We start from the raw sequence: 24741 nt of genomic DNA on the forward strand, positions 1-24741 counted from the left end.
GCTGCTTTTCTGTGTTCAGTGGGGGTCCTGGAGGGACGTCAGTATTCACAGAGGGATTCCCAGTGAATACTAATGCTTAGGAACCCAGTGAATGCTAAAACTGACACAGATTACCTGTAAATATTAACATACTCTCAAGATGCTCTTTGAATACTGATGTACGGTATTTGTGGGTCACTTTGTGAAAAGTGATATTCTTGGGGAACCACTGAATGCACGAGGAAAGATGAAAAGCTGCAGTGGTGTTCATTCCATTTGAGAGATAAACGCATGTTCTATGATGGAAGTTGTGTGATGGGACAGAGGTTGCTCAGTAAGAGCCAATATCATAAGCAGAACATGATGATTTTGTAAATTGATCCCTTGCAAGTCCCATCTTTTCAGAGCTTGAAATACTTTTAAGACAATCTACTTCCCTTGCTGTCCATATATAGAAAGTGATACAGTGAGCTAAACTCTTTCTCAAAAATCACACAGGGCAGAAGCTTTCTACAGGGATTTTAATGAGATCTTACTTGTGAAGAGATATTAATGTTTCAAGGGCAAATAAAGTTAAGATGGAGATGGATGTCTTTCTACCATGTGCTTCAAATCGAATCAACTAATCTGCACAGGGAATGATATAAAAACAGCTTAGGTACAAAAAGTGATGTTCATACAAAACAAACTGCACTTCCAGAGGCCAGAGCAGCCAACATTCTTCATTGAATTGTATGCACTTACATCACAATGAACAGCCATTCAGCTCAATGGATCTGCTAGATTGTCCACCTTCACTGCCCGTTCCTACTGTCCATCACTGCCCACCCTCTCTGATAAACACTGCCCATCACTACCCACCCTCAGTGCTCAGCCTGACTATTTGCCTTTAATGTCTACCCAAATGCCAGCCTAGCTGGACTGTTCTGCCTGTATCATTATTAGTGTGGTTGAGATATGAGGCATCCATTGTACCTAAGAAACTGGAAGCACCAGGTGAAACAGAATTGTGCTGAGGGCACTGGGAGGAGCTGTGGAAAAAGTTCCGTGATCCACCACAACAAAGATGAACTTAGAAGGTGAGCTGGAGAAAGCAGATGCTCTGATGGACACTACTAAATTTAGCAGTGCTAATGTGGAGGTCACATAGCAAGTGAGAAATCTACACTATATTTGTATGCAATGAAGTCATGGGAGGCATAATGTTAAAGTGATTAGAGGAGAGTATACAGAAAGTAAGATGTCAGAGGCAAGTTTATTAGTGAGTGGGGTAGGTACATGGAACAGGCTGCCAGGAATGATTGTAGAAGCAGATACATAAGAGACTTCTAAGTGACTCATAGATTGGCACATAGATGAAAGAAAAATGGGGGGAAGAGTTAGATTGATTTTAGAGTAGATTCGTAAACAAGTTTTGCTGGAGACTGAGAATTGGAGCCCCATGTCAATAAGGAAATGATTGAACTATAAGGTAGATGTCAAGGAAAGTATTGAAAGACAAAATTGAAATAACAGGTATGATGGGTTAGATATTTGAATGTGTATACAGTATTTTAATGCTTTGAGTATTATTGGGAAGCGTGATGAACTTCACAGCATGGATCAGTACATGGAATTCTGATGTTGTGGCCACTGCTGAAATCTGGTTGAGAGAAAAGAAGGAATGGGCGATTAATGTACCAGGTTTTCAAAGTTTTAGAAAGGATAAAGGAGGATGTAAACGAGGCAGGGGGTGGAGTTGCACGACTAATCAAGGACAATATCACAGTTGTACTCAGGGGAGATATAATGGAGGGGTCAGGCTCTGAGTCCATTTGGGTCGAAATCAGGAACAGGAAGGGTGTGATCACACTGATGGGATTGTCCAACAGATCCTCCAGCAGCCTCCAGAACATTGAGGAACAGATATGTAATCAGATTAAGGAAATGTGTAAACATAATAGAGTCGTTGTCATGGGGGATTTCAACTTCCCTTGCATAAACTGGGACTTTCTTAGTGCATGTGGTTTAGATGGGGCTGAATTTGTTAAGTGTATCCAGGAAGGTTTCTTAAATCAATATGTGGATGGTCTAACAAGAAGAGTGGCCATACTGGACCTGGTGTTGGGTAATGAGTCTAGCCAGATGACTGACCTTTTAGTTGGTGAACAGTTAGAGATCAGTGACCACAACTCGTTAAGTTCAGGATAGCTATAGATAAGGATAGATATAGTCCATGTGGGAGAATTTTAAATTGCAGTAGGGCAAATTACAAGGGCATTATGCAGGTACTAAGAAGCATTAATTAGGAACACCTTTTCTCTGGGAAGTCCACATCAGACATGTGGAGGGTGTTTAAAGATCAATTGCATGGAGTAGAGGAAATGCATGTTCCTGTTAGAAGGAAGGTCAGGGTTGGAAAGATAAGAGAAGCTTGGATATCCAGAGAGGTGATGAATTTAGTCAAAAAGAAAAAGGAAAATGATGTAAAGTTTCGGAAGTCAAGATCCCACGAAGCACATGCGAGTATAAAGAAGCCAGAAAAGAACTAAAAATGGGAATTAGGAAGGCCAGGAGGCGGCAGGAAAAGTCCTTGGCAAGAAGGATTAGGATGAATCCCAAGGTATTCCATAAGTACAACAAGAGCAAAAGGATAACTAGGGAAAGGGTGGGACCACTCAAGAATAAAAGGGAGATCATTTGCTTGGATGCAGAGAATGTGAGTGAGGTAATTAATAAGTACTTTGCTTCAGTGTTTACAAAAGAAAAGGATGTGGAGGACCAGGAGATCAGTGCTGAGTTTATAAATTCATTAGGGCATTTAAAGGTCAAGGAGGAGAAAGTGTTGGGCCTCCTAATGAGTCCCCAGGGTCTGAATGGAATCACCCTAGATTATTGAAGGAGACAAGAGACAAGATTGCTGGGCCCTTGACCAGTATCCCTGTGTCCTCTCTAGGCGCAGGTGACGTCCCGGAGGACTGGTGAGTGGCTAATATTGTACCTCTATTTAAGAAGGAAAGAAGGGAAAATCCTGGGAACCATAGACTGGTAAGTATCACGTCAGTTGTAGGGAAGTTGCTGCAGAATATTCTTCGGGTTAGGGTATATGAGCATTTGGAAACCCATGGCCTAATTAGGAAGAAGCATCATGGCTTTGACAGGTGATGCCTTACCAACTTAATTGGGTTTTTTGACAAGATGACAGGAGAGAATGATGAGGATAGGGCAGTGGATGTTGTTTACATGAATTTTAGTAAGGCGTTTGACAAGACCCTCACAGGAGGCTAATCCAGAAGATTAAGATGCATGCGATCTGTGGCAAATTGGCTGTTTGGATTCAGAAATGCCTGAACCAGCATGGATATTTTCAATCACCATTGCTCTGAACTGATTCTATGATTTACACACTCACTTTCAAGGGATCCTTACAACTCATGTTCTCAGTATTTTTTATTTACACAATTTGTCTTCTTTTGCACATTGCTTGTTTGTCAGTCATTGTAAATGTATAGATTTTTTTGTAAATTCTATTGTATTTCTTTTATTCCTGTAAATGCCTGTAAATCTCAAGGTAGTATATGGTAACATATGTGTACTTTGATAATAAATATACTGTGAACTTTGAACTTATTAATTTTACTTTGAAATTTGGCAGTGATTCTGAGAAGAGAGTGATAAAGGGCATCTATACAGTACTGTACTTCCAACTGCAACCCACAGACCTGAACATTATGCTGAATTTACTGATATTGGTTGTGGGCTTGTTACTTACCAGGCTTAAACCAGTCTTCATGGAAGGTAACAGTGATTCAGTGCTTCACATTGTTTTTGGAAACTTTTCTGCATTTATATAGTGGCTTTTGTAGCTCCAGATCTACTGAATTGTGGTCTCTTATAAAGCTGAAAATACAACAGCCAGTTTTTGTAGGGTAATACCTACAAATATCAATGAGAATTTGACCAGATCACCTGTTGGGTGAAGGAGAAACATTGACCAAGGCAGTGGGGAAACTCCTTTGTCTTTCAAACATGCTACAGAATCTTCTCCATCTGTGGTAACAGGGCAAACTTTTAAAATCTACTTTGAAGATTTGTTATGTTCGAGGCCTGGTTGAAGTTACAAATGCAATAGAGATGTTTGAAAATCTAAATCTGAGGGAAGCTCATAAGCGGACTGAGGCAACACAAACAGAATGCTGGAGGAACTCAGCAGGCCAGGAAGCACCTATTAAAAAGAGTAAGCAGTCGATGTTTCAGGCTGACACTCTCCATCAGGACTTTTTTAACTGAGTCCAGCTTTTAACTTGCTGAACCTGCCTTCACATTTTACCTTGACCAATGGGCTGAAACTAGAACACAGAACCATGAGGAGATCTTTAACCCATTGATAGTAGACTGATAGTAGACGTCAGGAAATCAAAGCGCATCGAGCACTCTGCTCTGCACATATACGGGAAAGAGGTGGAGAGAGTAGAGAGTTTCAAGTTCCTTGGTGTCCACATCTCGGCTGACCTCACCTGGACTGCCCATATCTCTTATCAGGTGGGGAAGGCCCAACAGAGGCTCTACTTCCTAAGGAAGCTAAAGCACGCTCTCCTCCCTCATCACCTGCTGATCAACTTCTATCGGACAACTATAGAGAGCCTCCTGACGTATTGCTGTGCAGTGTGGTTTGCCAGCTGCACAGAACGGAACAAGAAGGACTTGCAGCGGGTGGTGAGGGTAGCAGAGCGGGTTATTGGCACAACATTACCCTCCCTCAGGGACATTTATACTGGCAGACTTCAAAAGAAGGCTACTTGTATTTCAAAGGATCCCACTCATCCTGGACATCACCTATTTTCCCCTCTACCTTCTGGGAAGAGATACAGAGCATTAAGGACGAAAACAAAGAGACTCCTTAACAGCTTCTACCCACAAGCAGTGAAATGTATAACACCCCCTTCCCTTCTCCTGCCCCCCTCCTAAGACGGCGGCAGCTAAATGCATCACACTTCCAGGAATGGCAGGTGTGCAATAGTCCTACCCCCCATCCATATATTATTAATTTTGGGCTGCACTCCTGAGGTTTTAGAGTTTATTTATGTATATATTCTTTGTCATGCTGCAAAACGTTGAGCTGCTAAACTGTGTTTCATTGCTCCACAACAATGACAATAAAGATATTCTTCTTCTTCTTGAACCCATCAAACTCATTTCACCATCAAGTGACCTTTAATCTTTAATAGAAAAGTTTTGCAAAGCAATATCAATTTATGTTGAATAGGGCTGGAGTGGAGGGCTATCATGGCTTGCAGCAAGATCTGGACCAGCTGGAAAATGGCAGATGGAATTTAGTGCAGTCAAGTGGGAAGTGTTGCACTTCAGTAGGACCAACCAGGTAGATCTTATACAGTGAACGGCAGGGCACTGAGGAGTGTGGAAGAACAAATGAATTTAGGAATACAGGTCAATAATTTGTTGAAAATGGCATCACAGGTAGATAGGGTTGTAAAGAAAGCTCTTAGCACATTGGACTTCGTAAGTCAAAGTACTGAGTATAGGAGAAGGGATGTTGTGTTGAAGTTGTATAAGACACTGGTGAGGCCTAATTTGGAGTATTGTATGCAGTTTTGGTCACTTAACTACAGGAAATACTGTATGTAAATAAGGTTGAAAGAGTGCAGAGAAATCTTACAAAGATGTTGCCAGTTCTGGAAGACCTCAGTTATAGGAAAGATTGAATAGGTCAGGTCTTTATTCCTTGGAATGTGGAAGACTGAGTGGAGATTTGATAGAGGTATACAAAATTATGAGGGGTAGAGAGAGAGTAAATGCAAGAAGGCTTTTTCCACTAAGGTTGGGTAGGGCTAGAACCAGATGTCATGGGTTAAGGGTGAAAGATGAAAAGTTAAGGGAAATATGAGGAGAAACTTCTTTATTCAGAAGCTCATGAGAATGTAGAATGAGCTGCCAGCACAAGTGGTGCATGCAAGAATGATTCCAATATTTAAGCAAACTTTGAATAGGTACATGGATGGTAGGGGTATGGAGGGCTATGGTCCCAGTGTAGGTTGATGGAAGTAGGCAGTTTAAATGGTTTGGCATAGACTAGATGTGCCAAAGGGCCTGTTTTTCTATTGACCTTTTCTATAACTCCATGACTCTAATTTCAGATTTGGAAAGGTTAATGAAGTTTAGCATCTGAGTTTCACTCTTCTACAAAGACCTATATGAACAAATGTTTCCTAACCTCATTCCTGAATGGCCTGGATCTTATTTAAGGATTATGCTTCCTAGTCTTAGATTCTTTCTGCACTGTAACTTCTTTCAAAATCTTAGACCATCAAGTAACTATTTATCTTATGGGGATACCAAATCTGTTTTACGAGAAGTCTTTTCATATATAAACTTCACAGTATTGCTGACATTGCAGTGAGTTTGTATTGCAATCTAGCAAAAATAGTACATCCTTACAAAGGTGTAGCACAGTGTGTATATGAACTTCTCTCAATATTGCCTGATTCGATCTTTAGATTAAATTATATGACTAGTGCATAAATTAGTAATTTTCCCAGGACAATTGGTTAAGTAATAAGGCCACTCCATTAGTCAGTAATTCCCCCTTAGTATTTGCCCAAATCAAATTCAGTCATTGGTTAGTAATCTCCTGGAGAAGATGGTATTTTTTTTTACAAATCATGCATTACGCATTACCCATAGACATTAAGCTAATTTATACAGGATTCAGAGTTTTCTTCTCCTAGATGAGCTGCCAAGCATGGCTGATGAGCCTCATCTGCCCAAAGCGTTTGGTTTTAATGCACCAGTAACCTGTCTTTCCCCTTCTCTTGCTGGGCTTAGTAGTTAAGCCACAGATGAAGGTCAGGAGCTGGACTTCGCTGTCAGAAGTTATTTCAGACAGAGGCCATTGGGAAATTTTATAGGTATTGAGAGCTTATCCCCATTCCCCCCACCCCTTGGCTTTGACAACCTTAAGGAACCTTAGGGAGGAAAAATTTCTGAAAGAGACAGAAGACAAACAGGCCCATAGAAAAGAACTCTGCAGCTCCAGCAGAGCTGAGGTCTCTCAAAGATGCAACATTTGCAACACAGATTTCCAACACAGATTTCCACTGCCGCATTGGTCTCGTCTGCCACAGCTGGCACTGCACCATTAATGTAGGTAGCTAGGTTGCAATATCCATGGTCGACACCGACCAACACAACCTAGGATTGCAAGGCCAATGACCTACTGAGTTTCACCAGTACTTTGTGTGTGCTGTTCAAAATTACCAACATTTGCAGAATTTCTTGCATTTATAAGTTGCAAGGCCAATTGTGGGCCAATAATCTTTTCAGGTCACAGCACACTTACCCATGCTGGTTGTTAACCCCACTCAAGTCACCGACTACAATGCATCATCTATGACTATGGCACTAGCCTCTACCAGAAGGTAGGGGCTAAATGGTTGAATGCGGTAATAGGAATTATGAAGTATTTCCTTGTCATTTGAACCAGGTGATCTGTGCTCTGGAGGGCATGACGTCTCTGTTGATATTCGAGAGAATAGTCCAGATGGAACATTCATTGCGAAGATCCCTGTGAATGGCAACACACTCACTGCAGAAATTTACTTGAATGTGACAGGACCAGATTTGGAATGGTTTCGAATGGAAGGAAAAGTCATCAAATTGAATGTGCTACCAAACAGACCTTTGGATCGAGAGGTACACATAAGAGGTGGGGAATTCTGGGTGTCCAGGACAGCGGAATTGAAATTCTGAGACAAATTGATCCAGCCAAATTATTCAGGCAGAATATGGTGAAGTTAAAAAATCCTGTACTGAATACACTGGCACTGAATGAACTGAACAGTTAAAGAAAGGCCCATTGTGCAATTTTACTGAGTTTTTATTTCTTCCCTAAGCTTCACCTGGCAAGTTTGATTGTTATGAATATCAGCACTTCTCAGGAAATTTATAGTCTGGTTCCATTTGATATCCAAGTATAAAGTCTCTTCACTGAGCCATGTACCAACAATGCCAACGTTCCTCCTTATACGTGCTCCCCTTCGGGGTTATCATTAGAGAGCATAAACTTGATTTCTACAGTTATTCAGATCACACACAATTGTATTTCTTGGTTGAGCCTGATGAAAAGACCATAAGATCATAAGACATAGGAGCAGAATAAGGCCATTAACTCATTGAGTCTGCTCTGCCATTCCATCACGGCTGATTTATTATCCCTCTCAACCTCATTCTCCTGCCTTCTCCCTGTAACCTTTGTCAACACTGATTACTCAAGAACCTAGAGTCATAGAGTCATAGAAAACTACAGCACAGGAACAGCCCTTTGGCCCATCCTGTTGTGTCTGTGCACAACTACATATCAATTAAATAAAAGCACGCATGTGGGATTTGGCTTTAACTGACATATTCACATTGCAGTGAGAGAAAGAGAGAGAGAGAGAATAATGTGCATGCATAGACAACAGCGCATGTGCAGACAACAGATCAATACATAGTGCTCCAGCGAGTACAGGCCCAGAGCTATCAAATACTCCTCATGTGTTATTCTTTTCATTACTGGGATAATTCTTGTGAACCTCCTCTGCACCCTCTCCAACACCAGCACATATTTCAGACATCCCACCCTGCCAAAATTCATTTCAGGGAGGTAGCACCATCAATTTGCGGGAGACTTCCGGGAGAGGTGGGATGTCTGCAATAGAGTAGCTCCTTAGCAGCTAGCCAGCTAGTTTAAATAACGTTAGCTATGCTAATGAACGAATGACACCTGTTAAACTCACCTCAACATGTCTTTTACAGTCTTTACCCACCATGGGCAATAGAAAAGTCACTGTTGCAAACAGTGCAGCGAGCAACACTGTCATTATTTTGACCCCTATTAGGCAGGGGTACACTTTAGTGTAGTCTGAGGTTACGTACGTTTTATATATTTTTTGGAACACTCTGCCATGGTGCGCTCTCGCTCATGCTCTCTCTCTCTCTCTCTCTCTCTCGTGGTCACTCACGCGCTCTCAAGCACTCTCACCTGCTTTCTCTCTCTCGCTCTCACTTGCTTTCGCTCTCGCTTGCTTTCTCTCTCGCTCGCTCTCTCTCGCTCTCTTGCTCGCTTGCTAGCTCTTGCTCTCTCGCGCGCGCATGCTCTCTCTCGTGGTCGCTCTCACGCTCTCTCTTGCTTTCTCTCGCTCGCTCTCAAAAAAATTGATTTCTGTGATATTGTATATAATTTGCGGGCATCAGGGAGCCACTATTAATATGCAGGAGACTCCCGGAACTTCCGGGAGAGGTGGGATGTCTGATATTTTCTCAGATAGCGGGCCCAAAAATGCTCACAAAACTCCAAGTACAGTCTGACCAATGCCTTATGAAGCCTCAGCATTACATCCTTGCTTTTGTATTCCAGTCCTCTTGAAATGAATGCTTTCATTGCATTTGTCTTCATACCATCAACTCAACCTGCAAATTAATCTTCAGGAAAATGCTGCATGTAGACACCCAAGTCACTTTGCCCTTCCAACTTTTGATTTTTTTTCCCATTTAGAAAATTGTCAGCATCTTTATGCCATCTGCCAAAATGCATGATCATGTGCTCCCCTACACTATATTTCCATCTGTCACTTCGTTGCCCGTTCCCCCAATCTGTCCAAGATATTGTGCAGACACCCTGCTTCCACAACACTACTTGTCACTCTACCCATCTTCATATTGTCTGCAAAAGGCCACAAAGCGATCAATTGCATCATCCAAATTATTGACATATAATGTCAAAAGAAGCGGTCCCACCACTGACTCCTGTGGCACACCACTAGTTACTGGCAACAAACCAGAATGGGCTCCCTTTATTCCCACTCTTTGCCTGTTGCCAGTCAACCATGCTAGTACTTTTCCTGTAATACTATGGTCTCGTACCTTGTTAGGCAATCTCGTGTGCGATACCTTGTCGAAGGCCTTCTGAAAGTCCAAATAAACAATATTCACTGAATTTCCTTTGTTTATCCTGCCTGTTATTTCCTCAATGAATTCCAACAGATTTGTCAGGCAAGATTTCCACTTAATGAAATCATGCTGACTATGGTCTATTTTGTCATGTGCTTCCAGGTACAGTACCCTGAAACTTCATCCTTAATAAAAGACTCCAAAATCTTTCCAACCACTGAAGTCAGGCTAACTGGCCTATATATTTTTTCCCTTCTGCCTCCCTCTCTTCTTAAAGAGTGGAGTGACATTTGCAATTTTTCAGTCCTTCAGAACCATTCCAGAATCTAGTGATTCTTGAAAGATCATTATTAATGTCTCCACAATTTCTTCAGCTAACACTTTCAGAACACTGGGGTGTAATCCATCATATCCTTATCTACCTGCAGATTCTTCTGCTTCCCCAGCCCCTTGACCTTAGTAATAACAATGCCATTCACTTCTAGCCCATTGGCATTTCTAGCATTCTCCTAGTGTTTTCCACAGTGAAGACTGATGAAAAATACTTAAGTACATCAGCCATTTCTTGTCCCTCATTACTACCTCTCCGGGGTTATTTTCTATCAGTCCAATATCAACTCTTGCCACTGTTTTACTCTTTATACAGTATATCTGAAAAAGCTTTTTGTATCCACTTTTATTTTTATTTTTGTTTTGTAATTTGTAATTCAATTTTTTATTGAATTTCATCATCAAACAAACATTTCCATATTTCAATATTTCAATATTCTCTATATTCCTGGATTTCAGTGCTTTAAAAGGGATAGAGACGGGGGGAAAAGGGGAGGAGGGGTGGCATTACTGGTCAGGGATACTATTACAGCTACAGAAAGGGTGGGTAATGTAGCAGAATCCTCTTTTGAGTCAGTATGGGTGGAAGTCAGGAACAGGAAGGGAGCACTCTATTGGGGGTATTCTATAGGCCCCCTGGTAGCAGCAGAGATACAGAGGAGCAGATTGGGAGGCAGATTTTGGAAAGGTGCAAAAATAACAGGGTTGTTATCATAGGTGACTTTAACTTCCCTAATATTGATTCGCACCTGATTAGTTCCAAGGGTTTAGATGGGGCAGAGTTTGTTAAGTGTGTCCTGAACGGAATCCTGTCACAGTATGTGGACAGGCCGACCAGGGGGAATGCCATACTAGATCTAGTACTAGGTAATGAACCGGGTCAGGTCACAGATCTCTCAGTGGGTGAGCATCTGGGGGACAGTGACCACCGCTCCCTGACCTTTAGCATTATCATGGAAAAGGATAGAATCAGAGAGGACTGGAAAATTTTTAATTGGGGAAAGGCAGATTATGAGGCTATAAGGCTAGAACTTGTGAGTGTGAATTGGGATAATGTTTTTGCAGGGAAATGTACTATGGACATGTGGTCGATGTTTAGAGATCTCTTGCAGGAGGTTAGGAATAAATTTGTCCCGGTGAGGAAGATAAAGAATGGTAGGGTGAAGGAACCATGGGTGACAAGTGATGTGGAAAATCTAGTCAGGTAGAAGAAGGCAGCATACATGAGGTTTAGGAAGGAAGGATCAGATGGGTCTAAGAAGAGGCTGAGAAGAGCAAGAAGGGGGCATGAGAAGGCCTTGGCGAGTAGGGTAAAGGAAAACCCCAAAGCATTCTTCAACTATGTGAAGAACAAAAGGATGAGTAAGTGAGTGGGCCAGTGAAGGAGTGGAGCTTTGAGGCTTTGACTCGAGAGGCTTCGACAAGAAGAGGCAGAGGACAAGCTAGCTCGCAGTTAGTTTTTACAATGTCTCCTGAGATGGTGATGTGCCTCACATTTGAGATGTGGCAATCTTGGGGGAACTCCCCTCTCCCGCAGAGTCACATCTGCCAGAAGTGCATATGGCTGGGCAATCTGGAAGACCGTGTAAGGAATCTGGAGCAGCAGCTGGATGACCTTCGACTCATAAGGGAGAATGAGGCAGTCATAGATGAGAGGTACGGGGAGGTAGTCACACCTAGGCTGTCGGAAGCAGGTTGATGGGTGACAGTCAGAGGGGGGAAAGTGAAGGTGAGCAGACAGGTAGTGCAGAGCACCCCTGTAGCCATTCCCCTGAATTATAAGTTTACCGTCCTGGATACTGTTGGTGGGGACGACCAACCAGGTGTGAGCCACGGTGGCAAGGCCTCCGACACTGAGTCTGACCCTGTGGTGCAGAAGGGTGGGACGGAGAAGAGGAGAGCTGTCGTCATTGGAGACTCTATAGTCAGGGGAGCAGACAGGAGATTCTGTGGATGTGAGAAGGACACCCGCATGGTTTGCTGCCTGCCGGGTGCCAGGGTCCGGGATGTCTCTGACCGGGTGCACGACATCCTGGTACGAGAGGGAAAGCAACCAGAAGTTGTGATACATGTTGGGACCAACGACATAGGCAGGAAGAGGGATGAGGTCCTGAAGTGTGAGTTTCGGGAACTAGGCAGAAGGCTGAAGAACAGGACCTCAAGGGTGGCGTTCTCAGGATTGCTGCCAGTGCTACGTGACAGTGATGGTAAGAATTGGAGGAGATGGCAGTTGAATGCGTGGCTGGGGAGTTGGTGCAGAGAGCAGGGTTTTAGATTTTTAGATCATTGGGATTTCTTCTAGGGAAGGTGGGACCTGTACAGATTGGATGGGTTGCACCTGAACTCGAGGGGAAGCAATATCCTTGCAGGTAGGTTTGCTAGCATGGTTCGGGAGGGTTTAAACTAATTTGTGAGGGGGATGGGACCCAGAGAGATAGAGCAGTGAAAGAAGTGCATGGAGTAAAGCCAGATCAAACATACAGAGAGGCTTTGAGGAAAGAGAAGCAGAATAAACGGTGTAAAGACAGTAAGGTAGGAGGGCTGAAATGTGTGTACCTCAATGCAAGAATCATCAGGAACAAAGGTGAACTCAGAGCTTGGATACATACATGGAATTATGATGTAGTGGCCATTACAGAGACTTGGCTGGCACCAGGGCAGGAATGGATTCTCAATATTCCTGGATCTCAGTGCTTTAAAAGGGATAGAGAGGGTGGAAAAAGGGGCGGAGGGGTGGCATTACTGGTCAGGGATACTATTACAGCTACAGAAAGGGTGGGTAATGTAGCAGGATCCTCTTTTGAGTCAATATGGATGGAAGTAAGGAACAGGAAGGGAGCAGTTACTCTATTGGCGGTATTCTATAGGCCCCCTGGTAGCAGCAGAGATACAGAGGAGCAGATTGGGAGGCAGATTTTGGAAAGGTGCACAAATAACAGGGTTGTTATCATGGGTGACTTTAACTTCCCTAATATTGATTGGCACCTGATTAGTTCCAAGGGTTTAGATGGAGCAGAGTTTGTTAAGTGTGTCCAGGACGGATTCCTGTCACAGTATGTGGACAGGCCAACCAGGGGGAATGCCATACTAGATCTAATGAACCGGGTCAGGTCACAGATCTCTCAGTGGGTGAGCATCTGGGGGACAGTGACCACCGCTCCCTGACCTTTAGCATTATCATGGAAAAGGATAGAATCAGAGAGGACTGGAAAATTTTTAATTGGGGAAAGGCAAATTATGAGGCTATAAGGCTAGAACTTGCGGGTGTGAAATGGGATGATGTTTTTGCAGGGAAATGTACTATGGACATGTGGTCGATGTTTAGAGATCTCTTGCGGGATGTTAGGGATAAATTTGTCCCGGTGAGGAAGATAAAGAATGGTAGGGTGAAGGAACCATGGGTGACAAGTGATGTGGAAAATCTAGTCAGGTGGAAGAAGGCAGCATACATGAGGTTTAGGAAGCAGGGATCAGATGGGTCTACTGAGGAATATAGGGAAGCAAGAAAGGAGTTTAAGAAGGGGCTGAGAAGAGCAAGAAGGGGGCATGAGAAGGCCTTGGTGAGTAGGGTAAAGGAAAACCCCAAGGCATTCTTCAATTATGTGAAGAAAAAAATGATGACAGGAGTGAAGATAGGACCGATTAGAGATAAAGGTGGGAAGATGTGCCTGGAGGCTATGGAAGTGAGCGAGGTCCTCAATGAATACTTCTGTTCGGTATTCACCAATGAGAGGGAACTTGAAGATGGTGAGGACAATATGAGTGAGATTGATGTTCTGGAGCATGTTGATATTAAGGGAGAGGAAGTGTTGGAGTTGTTAAAATACATTAGGACAGATAAGTCCCCGGGGCCTGACGGAATATTCCCCAGGCTGCTCCACGAGGTGAGAAAAGAGATTGCTGAGCCTCTGGCAAGGATCTTTATGTCCTCGTTGTCCACGGGAATGGTACCAGAGGATTGGAGGGAGGCGAATGTTGTCCCCTTGTTCAAAAAAGGTAGTAGGGATAGTCCGGGTAATTATAGACCAGTGAGCCTTACGTCTGTGGTGGGAAAGCTGTTGGAAAAGATTCTTAGATAGGATCTATAGGCCGTTAGAGAATCATGGTCTGATCAGGGACAGTCAGCATGGCTTTGTGAAGGGCAGATCGTGTCTAACAAGCCTGATAGGGTTCTTTGAGGAGGTGACCAGGCATATAGATGAGGATAGTGCAGTGGATGTGATCTTTATGGATTTTAGTAAGGCATTTGACAAGGTTCCACATGGTAGGCTTATTCAGAAAGCGAGAAGGCATGGGATCCAGGGAAGTTTGGCCAGGTGGATTGAGAATTGGCTTGCCTGCAGAAGGCAGAGGGTGGTGGAGGGAGTAAGTTCAGATTGGAGGATTGTGACTGGTGGTGTCCCACAAGGATTTGTTCTGGGACCTCTACTTTTCGTGATTTTTATTAACGACCTGGATGTGGGGGTAGAAGGGTGGGTTGGCAAGTTTTCAGACAACACAAAAGTTGGTGGTATTGTAGATAGTGTAGAGGATTGTCAAAGATTGCAGAGAGACATTGATAGGATGCAGAAGTGGGCTGAGAAGTGGCAGATGGAGTTCAACCCGGAGAAGTGTGAGGTGGTACACTTTGGAAGGACAAACTCCAAGGCAGAGTACAAAGTAAATGGCAGGATACTTGGTAGTGTGGAGGAGCAGAGGGATCTGGGGGTGCATGTCCACAGATCCCTGAAAGTTGCCTCACAGGTAGATAGGGTAGTTGAGAAAGCTTATGAGGTGTTAGCTTTCATAAGTTGAGGGATAGTGTTTAAGAGTCGCGATGTAATGATGCAGCTCTATAAAACTCTGGTTAGGCCACACTTGGAGTACTGTGTCCAGTTCTGGTCGCCTCACTATAGGAAAGATGTGGAAGCATTGGAAAGGGTACAGAGGAGATTTACCAGGATGCTTCAATATTGCTGGTGAACGCAGCAGGCCAGGCAGCATCTCGAGGAAGAGGTACAGTTGACGTTTCGGGCCGAGACCCTTGGCGGGTCTTGGCCCGAAATGTCAACTGTACCTCTTCCTTGAGATGCTGCCTGGCCTGCTGCGTTCACCAGCAACTTTCATGTGTGTTGCTTGAATTTCCAGCATCTGCAGTATTCCTCATGTTTACTAGGATGCCACCTGGTTTAGAGAGTATGCATTATGATCAGAGATTAAGGGAACTAGGGCTTTACTCTTTGGAGAAAAGGAGGATGAGAGGAGACGTGATAGAGGTGTACAAGATAATAAGAGGAATAGATAGATTGAACAGCCTGCGCCTCTTCCCCAGGGCACCACTGCTCGATATAAGAGGACATGGTTTTAAGGTAAGGGGTGGGAAGTTCAAGGGGGATATTAGAAGAAGGTTTTTTACTCAGAGAGTGGTTGGTGCGTGGAATGCACTGCCTGAGTCAGTGGTGGAGGCAGATACACTCGTGAAGTTTAAGAGACTACTAGACAGGTATATGGAGGAATTTAAGGTGGGGGGGGGTATATGGGAGGCAGGGTTTGAGGGTCAGCACAACATTGTGGGCCGAAGGGCCTGTAATGTGCTGTACTATTCTATGTTCTATGTTCTAATATTTCATCTTTTCTCACTTGGTGATTTATTTAGTTGCCTTCTGTTAGTTTTTAAAAGCTTTCCAATCTTTTACCTTCTCACTAATTTTTGTTACATTGTATGCCCTCTTTTTTGTGTGTAAGGGGGTTTCGTCTCTTATGTTACTGCCTATATTACCTTTGTCTTTCCTTGTCAGCCACAGTTCTCTCAACCTCCCTTTTTAATCTTTGGGATGTATCTTTCTTGCACCTTCCAATAATGCCAAAATCTCGTGCCTGAATTAACTCAAAAGATATTTTTTGATTTTTTTTTTGTTCTGAGATTCTCCAAGGCCCTAATTCCAAGTTGATGTCAGATCTCCTAATAGGGGCAATTAGTTATAGTTTTGTGAATGGGCCACGAATAATTTTTTTACCTGCACCCTCTGGAACAGTAGTTGAACACACTGTGTACTGGCTACTGGATGTTATAATACCACTTACCCTAAGATTGTTCATGTTGTGTTTCTTTAACAGCTACTGACCATCCCCTTTCTGTTTGCCATGATAAGCTGTACTGACGTTGTTTCTACAGATCAGGTACGTGGATGTCTGCTACCTTATATTAATCTTGTGCCTATTTTTCTGTATCTCTACCTGTTACTTCAGTCAAAATAATTGGTAAGAAAGAAAGACACATTTAGCTGTATTTGTCACAAGTACATTGAAATGATTAGTGAAATGCATCCTTTGCATCAACACGTGTTCCCATGCTTCTGACACCGACATAGCATATCCACAAAATAGTAACCCTAACCCATGTGGGAGGAAACTGGAGCACCCAGAGGAAATGGGGTCACAGAGAGAATATGCAAACTTCTTACAGAGATCAGCAGGAATTAAACTCCAGTCACTAGTGTTATAATAATATATGCTAATCCTGTTACCATGGTGCAAGATAGTCAGGAAACAAGTTGTTCATCAGTGCTTTGGCATGGTGGTTCGACACAAAAAAATACCAATTTGAGACTGGTAAATATAGACTTGAAATAGGCTTATACAATGATTCTTGGTAATTGGAATCAGGGAAGCTTACAGCCCAAAAGCAGGGAAATTTGCCCACATTGGTCTTTAGAAAAATCAAGTTTGCTTGATGCTCTATGGTTACATTTTGTTCATAAGTCTGAATCTTCCTCCTCCTCCATCACTTTCTTTTATAGTTAGTGGAATTAGTTTCTACTGCTATCATGTAGGATGTTTCCAACCCCAACAATTCATGACTTGCATAAAAGGCTGACAATGTTGGAAGCTGGATGGAATGGTAGTCAAATTCATTCAGATGCTAGTATGAATGAAGGAATTAGTGAAGGTTTCTGTGGTTTTGCAGATTGATTACAGGTTAATGGTGCAAGTCCTTAATGAAAATGATAACTCTCCAATTTTCCTGGAAGAAAGTGTTCAACCACTCAACGTCAGTGAGGTAAGTCTATTGCCTGGTTCATTCATGCAAAATGAAGAATTCACATTTATATGTTGCCTTTTACAATTTCAGGTCATCCCAGAATGCTTTGCAGCTAACGTGCTATTTATTGAAATGTGATCAAAGTCAAAGTACATTTATTATCAAAGCATGTATGCCATATGCAACCTTGAAATTCATCTTCTTGCAGGCAGCTACAAAACAAGGAAACCCAATAGAATTCATAGAAAAATACCCACAGCACAAAGACAGTCAAACATCCAAAGTGTGAAAAAGAAAGAACAAATTATGCAAACAATAAAAAATAACAAACAATCCACAGAACATGAACCCCAGAGAGCCTGAAAGTAAGTTTACAGCTACGGAGCCACACAATCACTGCCCTGTACAGGTAAATCAGTCATTCTGTGTACAACGAACCTCAGAACCAGAATGTGTTTGCGTTTTGAAGAAGTCCCATGATTTTTTCAGTCCTGAGAGGACAATTTGAGAGACCAAGGACATAGTTTGGACTAACTCTCTAGAGCAGCATTGAGGAAGTGCCAGTCTTTAGATAAGACTTAAACTAAAGATCCCTTAACCTGCTCAGATGAATATAAAAGATGCTATTATCATTTTACATCTTGATGAGAGAAAAAGAAACACACAATCTGGTCATTATCATATTGCACATTGCATTTCCAACACCACAACAAGTGAAGACAGTCCAAAAAATTATTTATTTTCTCTCAAGTATTGGAATGTCCTGAGATTTTAAAAAGCTGTCATATAAATGTATATTTTTTTCTTTGAAAAAGAGATCGGCTTTTCCACCCCTAAACCAATGGATCCACTGCCTGCCATCACCCAGCATGGCTGTCATGCATGGTCATCCACGGCTCTACTGTTACCACCTTGTTCAGACGCCCCTGCTATGCTTCCAGACATGGTAATTGTCCCATGTCCCCCTTGGCTGGGGAGAGGCATGCCAGCAAAGTAAAAAAAAAAACAACAGATGCTAGAAATCTGAAATAAAACTGAAAGATGCTGGAAAAATTCAACAGGTCAGGCCAAATCAGTAGGAAGAGAAAATGAGTCAACATTTCAGGCCTGCTGAGTATTTCCAACATTTTCTCCTTTTTTATTTTTTTTTCTTTCTTCTTGATATTTCTGGTTTGTAACTTCACAAAGCTTTTGAATCATCTTTAAAATCTGTTCTTTATTTTCCCTCCCCACTCTCCAACTCATAGATGACACCAATAGGCGAGGTTCTCATCAGATTGCAGGCTCACGATAAGGATGGAGATGGACTTATTTACATGATTAACAAGGCATCGGTAGGTAAACTCTTACACCAGCTCAGAATGAGACATCTCCCTTAAAGAGGAATCAAATGAAGGTCTAGTGGGTGTATTGGTGATTTGGCTTCCATTGGCACAGATGGCCAAGACCCATCATACCATTGTTGGCTCTTTCAAGGAGTTAGCTAAATAGTGCAAATCTTCCTACCTTCTTAAAACTATAAATTATAGGAGCAGAATTAGGACATTTGGCCCAATAAGTCTGCTCTGCCATTTCCCTCTCAAATCCAATCTCCTGCCTTCTCCCCATAACCCTTCATGTCCTAACAAATGAAGAACCTATCAAGTTCTGCCTTAAATATACCCAGATGACTCGGCCTCCACAGCCACCTGTGGCAATGAATTCCACAGATTCACCACGCTCTTGTTAAAGAAATTTCTCCTCATCTCCATTCTAAATGGACATCCCCCTATTGTAAGGCTGTGTACTCTGGTTTTCGATTCCTCCACCATAGGTTATCCACTTTGGTGGCAAGAACAGGAAGGCAGATTACTATCTGAATGGTGTCAAGTTAGGAAAAGGGGAAGTACAATGAGATTAGGTGTCCTTGTTCATCAGTCACTGAAAGTAAGCATGCAGGTACAGCAGGCAGTGAAGAAAGCTAATGGCATGCTGGCCTTCATAACAAGGGGAATTGAGTACAGGAGCAAAGAAGTCCTTCTACAGTTGTACATGGCCCTGGTGAGACCACACCTGGAATATTGTGTACAGTTTTGGTCTCCAAATTTGAGGAAGGACATTCTAGCTATTGAGGGAGTGCAGCATAGGTTCATGAGGTTAATTCCCGGGATAGCGAGACTGTCATATGTTGAAAGATTGGAGCGGTTGGGGTTGTATACACTGGAATTTAGAAGGATGAGAGGGGATCTGATTGAAACATATAAGATTATTAAGGGATTAGACACGCTAGAGGCAGGAAACATGTTCCCGATGTTGGCGGAGTCCAGAACCAGAGGCCACAGTTTAAGAATAAGGGGTAGACAATTTAGAACGGAGTTGAGGAAAAACTTTTTCACACAGAGGGTTGTGGTTCTGTGGCAGTGGAGGCGAATTCTCTGGACTCTTTCAAAAAAGAGTTAGATAGAGCTCTTAAAGATAGCGGAGTGAAGGGAGATGAGGAGAAGGCGGGAAAAGGGTACTGATTGTGGATGATCAGCCATGATCAAAGTGAATGGTGGTGCTGGCTCGAAGGGCTGAATGGCCTACTCCTGCACCTATTGTCTATTGTCTATTATCTCCACAAAGCACTCTATCGAGCCCTTTCAAGATTTGATAGGTTTCAATGAGATACCCCTTATTTTTCAGAATTCCAATCAGTATAGGCCCAGGGCCATCAAAAGTTCCTCATATGATAAGCTTTTCAATCCTGGAATCATTTTTGTGAACCTCTTTTGAACCCTCTCCAATATCAGCACATTCTTTCTTAGATAAGGGGCCCAATACCACTCACAATACTACAAGTGAGGCCTCACCACTACCTTATAAAGCCTCAGTACAACATCCTTGCTTTTACATTCCAGTCCTCTTGAAATAAATGCTAACATCACATTTGCCTTCCTCACCATTGTCTCAACTGGCAAATTAACCTTCAGGGAATCAGGCACAAGGACTCCCAAGTCCCTTTGTACCACAGGCTTTTGGATTTTCTTTCCATTGAGAAAATAGTCTATGCTTTTACCAAAGTGCATGACCATACACTTGCCAACACTGTATTCCATCTGCCACTTCTTTGCCCATTCTGCTAGTCTGTCTGGGTCCTTCTGTAGTCTCTTTGTTTCCTCAAAAACTACCTGCCATTCCACCTATCTTCACATCTTCCGCAAACTTGGCCACAAAGCTATCAATTCCATTATCCAAATCATTGACATATAATGTAAAAAGAATCGGTCCCAACACAGAACCCTGAGGAAAACCACTAGTCACCACCAGCCAACCAAAATGGCTCGCTTTATTCCCACTCTTTTCCTCCTGCCAATCAGCCAATTCTCTATGCATGCAAATATCATTCTTGTAATACTAAGGGCTCTTAACTTGTTAAGCAGACTCATGCATGGTACCATATCAAAGGCCCTATGAAACCTAAGGACACAACATCAACTGATTCTCCTTTGTCTATCTTGACGTTTTTTCAAAGAAATCCAACAGATTCGTCAGGCAAGGTTTTCCCTTAAGGAAACCATGCCAACTTCGGCCTATTTTATCAAGTGCCTCCAAGTACCCCAAAACCACAATCCACTCCAATATCTTCCCAACCACTGAGGTCAGATAACTGGCCTATAATTTCCTTTCTTCTGCCTCTCTCCCCTCTTGAAGAGTATAGGACATTTTCAATTTTCCATTCTTTCAGAACCATACCAGAACTTAGTGATTCTGGATAGATCATTACTAATGTCTTCACAATCTGCCCCCTGACATTCTTGAAATTCCAGCATTTTGCTCGTGTCTTCCACGGTGAAGACTAATGCAAATACTTATTCAGTTTGTCTGCCATTTCCTTGTCCCCCATTTTCACCTATGTAGTATCATTTTCTAGCAGTCTAATATCTACTCTCACCCCCATTTGCTCTTTATACAGCTGAAAAAACTTTTGGTATCTTCTTTAATATTATTGGCTAGTTTACCTTTGTATTCTATCTTTCCTTCTTTATGATTCATTTAGTTGCCTCCTGTTGGTTTCTAAAAGCTTCCCAATCCTCCAACTTCCCACTAGTTTTTGCTGTATTATATCCTCTTGTTTTTTTTTTGTGTTGGCTTTGACTTCCCTTGTCAGTCATGGTTGCATCATCCTTCTTGTGGAATACATCTACTTTTTTGGGATATATCTATTCTGTGCATTCCGGATTGCTTCAAGAAACTCTAGCCATTGCTGTTCTGCCATCATCCCTGCTAGTATCCCCTTCCAATCAATTTTGGCCAACTCCTCTCTCGTGCCTCTGTAATTTCCTTTACTCCATTGTGTACTGATACATCTGATTTTAGCTCCTTCTTCTCAAATTGCACAGTGAATTCCATAATACTATGATCACTGTCCCCAAAGGGTTCCTTTACCTTAAGCTCTCTAATCAATTCCTGTTCATTCCACAACACCTAATCTAAAATAGCTGATCCCTTAGTGGCTTCAAACACAAGCATGCTCTAAAAAGCCATCTTGTAGGCATTCTGTAAATTCCCCCTCTTGGGATCCATCACCAACCTGATCTTCCCAATCTACCTGCATATTGACATCCCCAAGACTACCCCATTCTCAGCCCTATCATTCTAATTTCCATTCACCTGCCAAATTAGTTTAAACCCTCCCAAACACCTCTAGCAAACTTGCCTGCAAGGATATTGGCCCCCCCTTGCGTTCAGGTGTAACCCATTCCTTTGTGCAGGTAGTGGCCTCCCTAGAAGAGGTCCCAATGATTCAGAAATCTGAACCCCTGTCCTTGCACCAATTCCTCAGCCACACATTTATCTGCCAAATACGCCTTACCCTCAATGGTGCATGGCACAAGCAGCAATCCAGAGATTACTACCCTGGAGGTTCTGCTTTTCAGCATTCTGTCTAGCTCCCTAAAATCTCTCCTCAGGACTTCCTCACCTTTCTTACTTATGTCACTGGTGCCAATATGTACCAAGATTTCTCAACCTTCCTGTTTAAAATCTCAAGGTCCTGATCTGAGATGTTCCTGATCCTGACATCTGGGAGGCAACACACCATCAGGTTTACCTATCATATCCACAGAATCTCACGTCTATTCCTTTAACTATGGACTGTCATATTGCTACTGCAGTCCTCTTCACCTCTATTCTCTTCTGAGCCACAGCACCAGACTCAGTACCAGAGATTTGCTCGGTGCGCCTCCCCCTCGCCTATAGCATCCAAAACGGTTTACTTATTATTGAGGCGGATGGCCACAAGGGCATTCTGTACTAGTTACCCATTTCATTTTCTTTTCCTGACAGTTACCTGAATCCTGTAAACCTGTAGCTCCAAACTATCACTTCCTCAGACTCCCGTATGAGCTGAAGGTCATCAAGCTGCAGCTCCAGTACCTTTGCTTATTCTCTAAGGAGCTGCAGCTCAGTGCACCTGGTGTAGGTGTGGTTAGCCAGGAGGCTGGAGGTTTCCCAGAATTCCCAAGCTCACACAATGAACACAACCCACCTCCTGGAGCCAGTCTCTAACAGATGAGGAATGAAGAATAAAGAAAAAGAAGAAGAAGAAACTTACCAGATACTTACCTCGCCCAAACCTGATGAGTCAAAGCCACTCCTACACTGGCCCACACACACAATAGCCACTCCATTTTCCCCTGCCTTATTTTTATCCACCCTTTCTAATGAATCCTGTTCACTGGTTGGTTGCAGTCCAAACTCCAAAAACTGCCTCAAAGCACTGCCTTTTTTAATCTTCAATCGTGAACCTGTGCAAAGTTGCCACTTCTTGTCGTGCTTCCATTCACCTGATTGGGTATAGTCCAGGTTCCCTTTTAAACTATTTATTCAATTCCCCATTAAAGGTTACTATTTCACTTGATGTGATGATATGTCAGGCTCTAATAATTCAATTCCCCATTAAAGGTTACTATTTCACTTGATGTGATGATATGTCTGGTTCTAATAATTTACTCTGGTTTTTTGATCTCCATGTTTGCTTTGGTAACTAGCTCCAATCTGCAACATCTGTCTACTAATGCTCTCATAGATGATAACATACATTAATTATTTAGAATATCTATCATTAAGTTTCTAAGTAAGCTAGTCTTTTCGAGGTTGACAATCTCAACTTAGTGTCTGAAAGGATCAGGTTTGTATTAAAATAAAGACAGGATGTACTCTAGGAACAGAAGTTGTACCTTTTACTTGGAGGTGTAACATAAAGTAGGTGTAAAGAAGGCAAATTTCAAGAATCAACACCCCACGCTGAAAAATTACAAAAAGATATCTAGTATCTAGTCTGCTAATGGAAACTCCTGTTTTACAAGAGTCCCAGCAAAGTGCCCTAAATAAGTATTTGATTAAATTGGAGCGGCTTTCTCAACCTTTATGCTTGCTGATGGATGAATGATGTCTTTCATTTTATCACTCTCTACCTTTGTGTTGTAGAATGATGCAGAATTCTTCAGGATTGACTTGCCAAGCAGTGGGAAAGTCCTACTGTCCCAGCTCCTTGATTATGAGGTCAAGAAACAATTGGATCTACAGGTTTATGCCATGGTATGAAAGTTCATTTATCTTACTTATTTTGTTCTAGATTCTGTCTGCTGTATCCTAATGACCTAGAGGATTGAGCTCATGCAGTAATATCAAGAGTTCCTTCCTGAGATCATGTCCCTCCTGACTTAGTTGTTTTAGCACTGAAACACTTTCTTTGCCATCCGACAGGAAATGAATACTGAGGAGAGGTACAACACAACAGCAAAAATTACCATTAGTGTGTTGGATGGAGATGATCAATACCCAAGATTTCTTCCATGCAATTTCCTGTTACACAGGAAGACAAGAATTTGTGTCAATCCAGTCTATAGAGGAAATGTCACTGAAGCAAAGCTGCTGGTAAGGGGAAATCATACAAGTAGGAGAAAGGTCATTTCTGAAAATTCAGCACAGGATCATCATGGCCCAAAACAACCTTGACCTTAACATAGTTTCCTCCTCATTACTCATGTGGGGTTTAGTACAGTTAGTCAACTTGCACTGAAGAACTTCAGGAATTATTCTCCTGGTCAGTGCTATCAGAAGAAATGTTACAAGACAAAATTTACACCATTCATTAACTTTCTTTTAATGCTTCTATTCATTATCTATAAAAATATTGGATACAGGGTAAAAAGTCTCTTTAACTGGCAGTCAACCATCACTCCAAATGGACCTATTCGTTTCCCAATTAGTATAAGAAAGCAGAGGACAGGATGTTTCATAACATTACACATTTTAGGTGATCAACTGCATTTTTGCAGTAGTTGAGTGATTTAAGACAGGTCTTGTGCTGAAAACTCCTGGAAAATATACTATGAGGGAAAATAATCTGATTATAACTATCTTCATGGGGTTTCCAGCACTGCTGAAGATAATTTGGATGTTATGGTCTGATGTAAGATGGTGCTACAGAAGGTAATTATCAGAGGAGAAAATTTATT

General features: G+C 42.3%; 1 protein-coding gene across 4 annotated transcripts in view; it reads left to right on the top strand.

Moving 5' to 3' along the window:
- Nucleotides 1–24741, top strand: part of cdhr5-rs (cadherin-related family member 5, related sequence) — a 67353-nt gene that overhangs the window by 6731 nt on the left and 35881 nt on the right. For 3 of the 4 annotated variants that reach the window (XM_063072202.1, XM_063072203.1, XM_063072205.1), the window contains exons 2-8: nucleotides 3614–3756; nucleotides 7460–7668; nucleotides 16333–16395; nucleotides 17183–17275; nucleotides 18505–18591; nucleotides 23708–23818; nucleotides 23987–24157. In XM_063072202.1, coding sequence (XP_062928272.1) covers nucleotides 3690–3756; nucleotides 7460–7668; nucleotides 16333–16395; nucleotides 17183–17275; nucleotides 18505–18591; nucleotides 23708–23818; nucleotides 23987–24157 — 801 coding nt within the window. In that variant the 5' untranslated portion in view covers nucleotides 3614–3689. The remainder of the gene's footprint in view (nucleotides 1–3613; nucleotides 3757–7459; nucleotides 7669–16332; nucleotides 16396–17182; nucleotides 17276–18504; nucleotides 18592–23707; nucleotides 23819–23986; nucleotides 24158–24741) is intronic. The other variant, XM_063072204.1, reaches the window with a different exon arrangement.

This window comes from Mobula hypostoma, chromosome 20 (assembly GCF_963921235.1).
Source record: "Mobula hypostoma chromosome 20, sMobHyp1.1, whole genome shotgun sequence".
Taxonomy (NCBI): Eukaryota; Metazoa; Chordata; class Chondrichthyes; order Myliobatiformes; family Myliobatidae; genus Mobula; species Mobula hypostoma.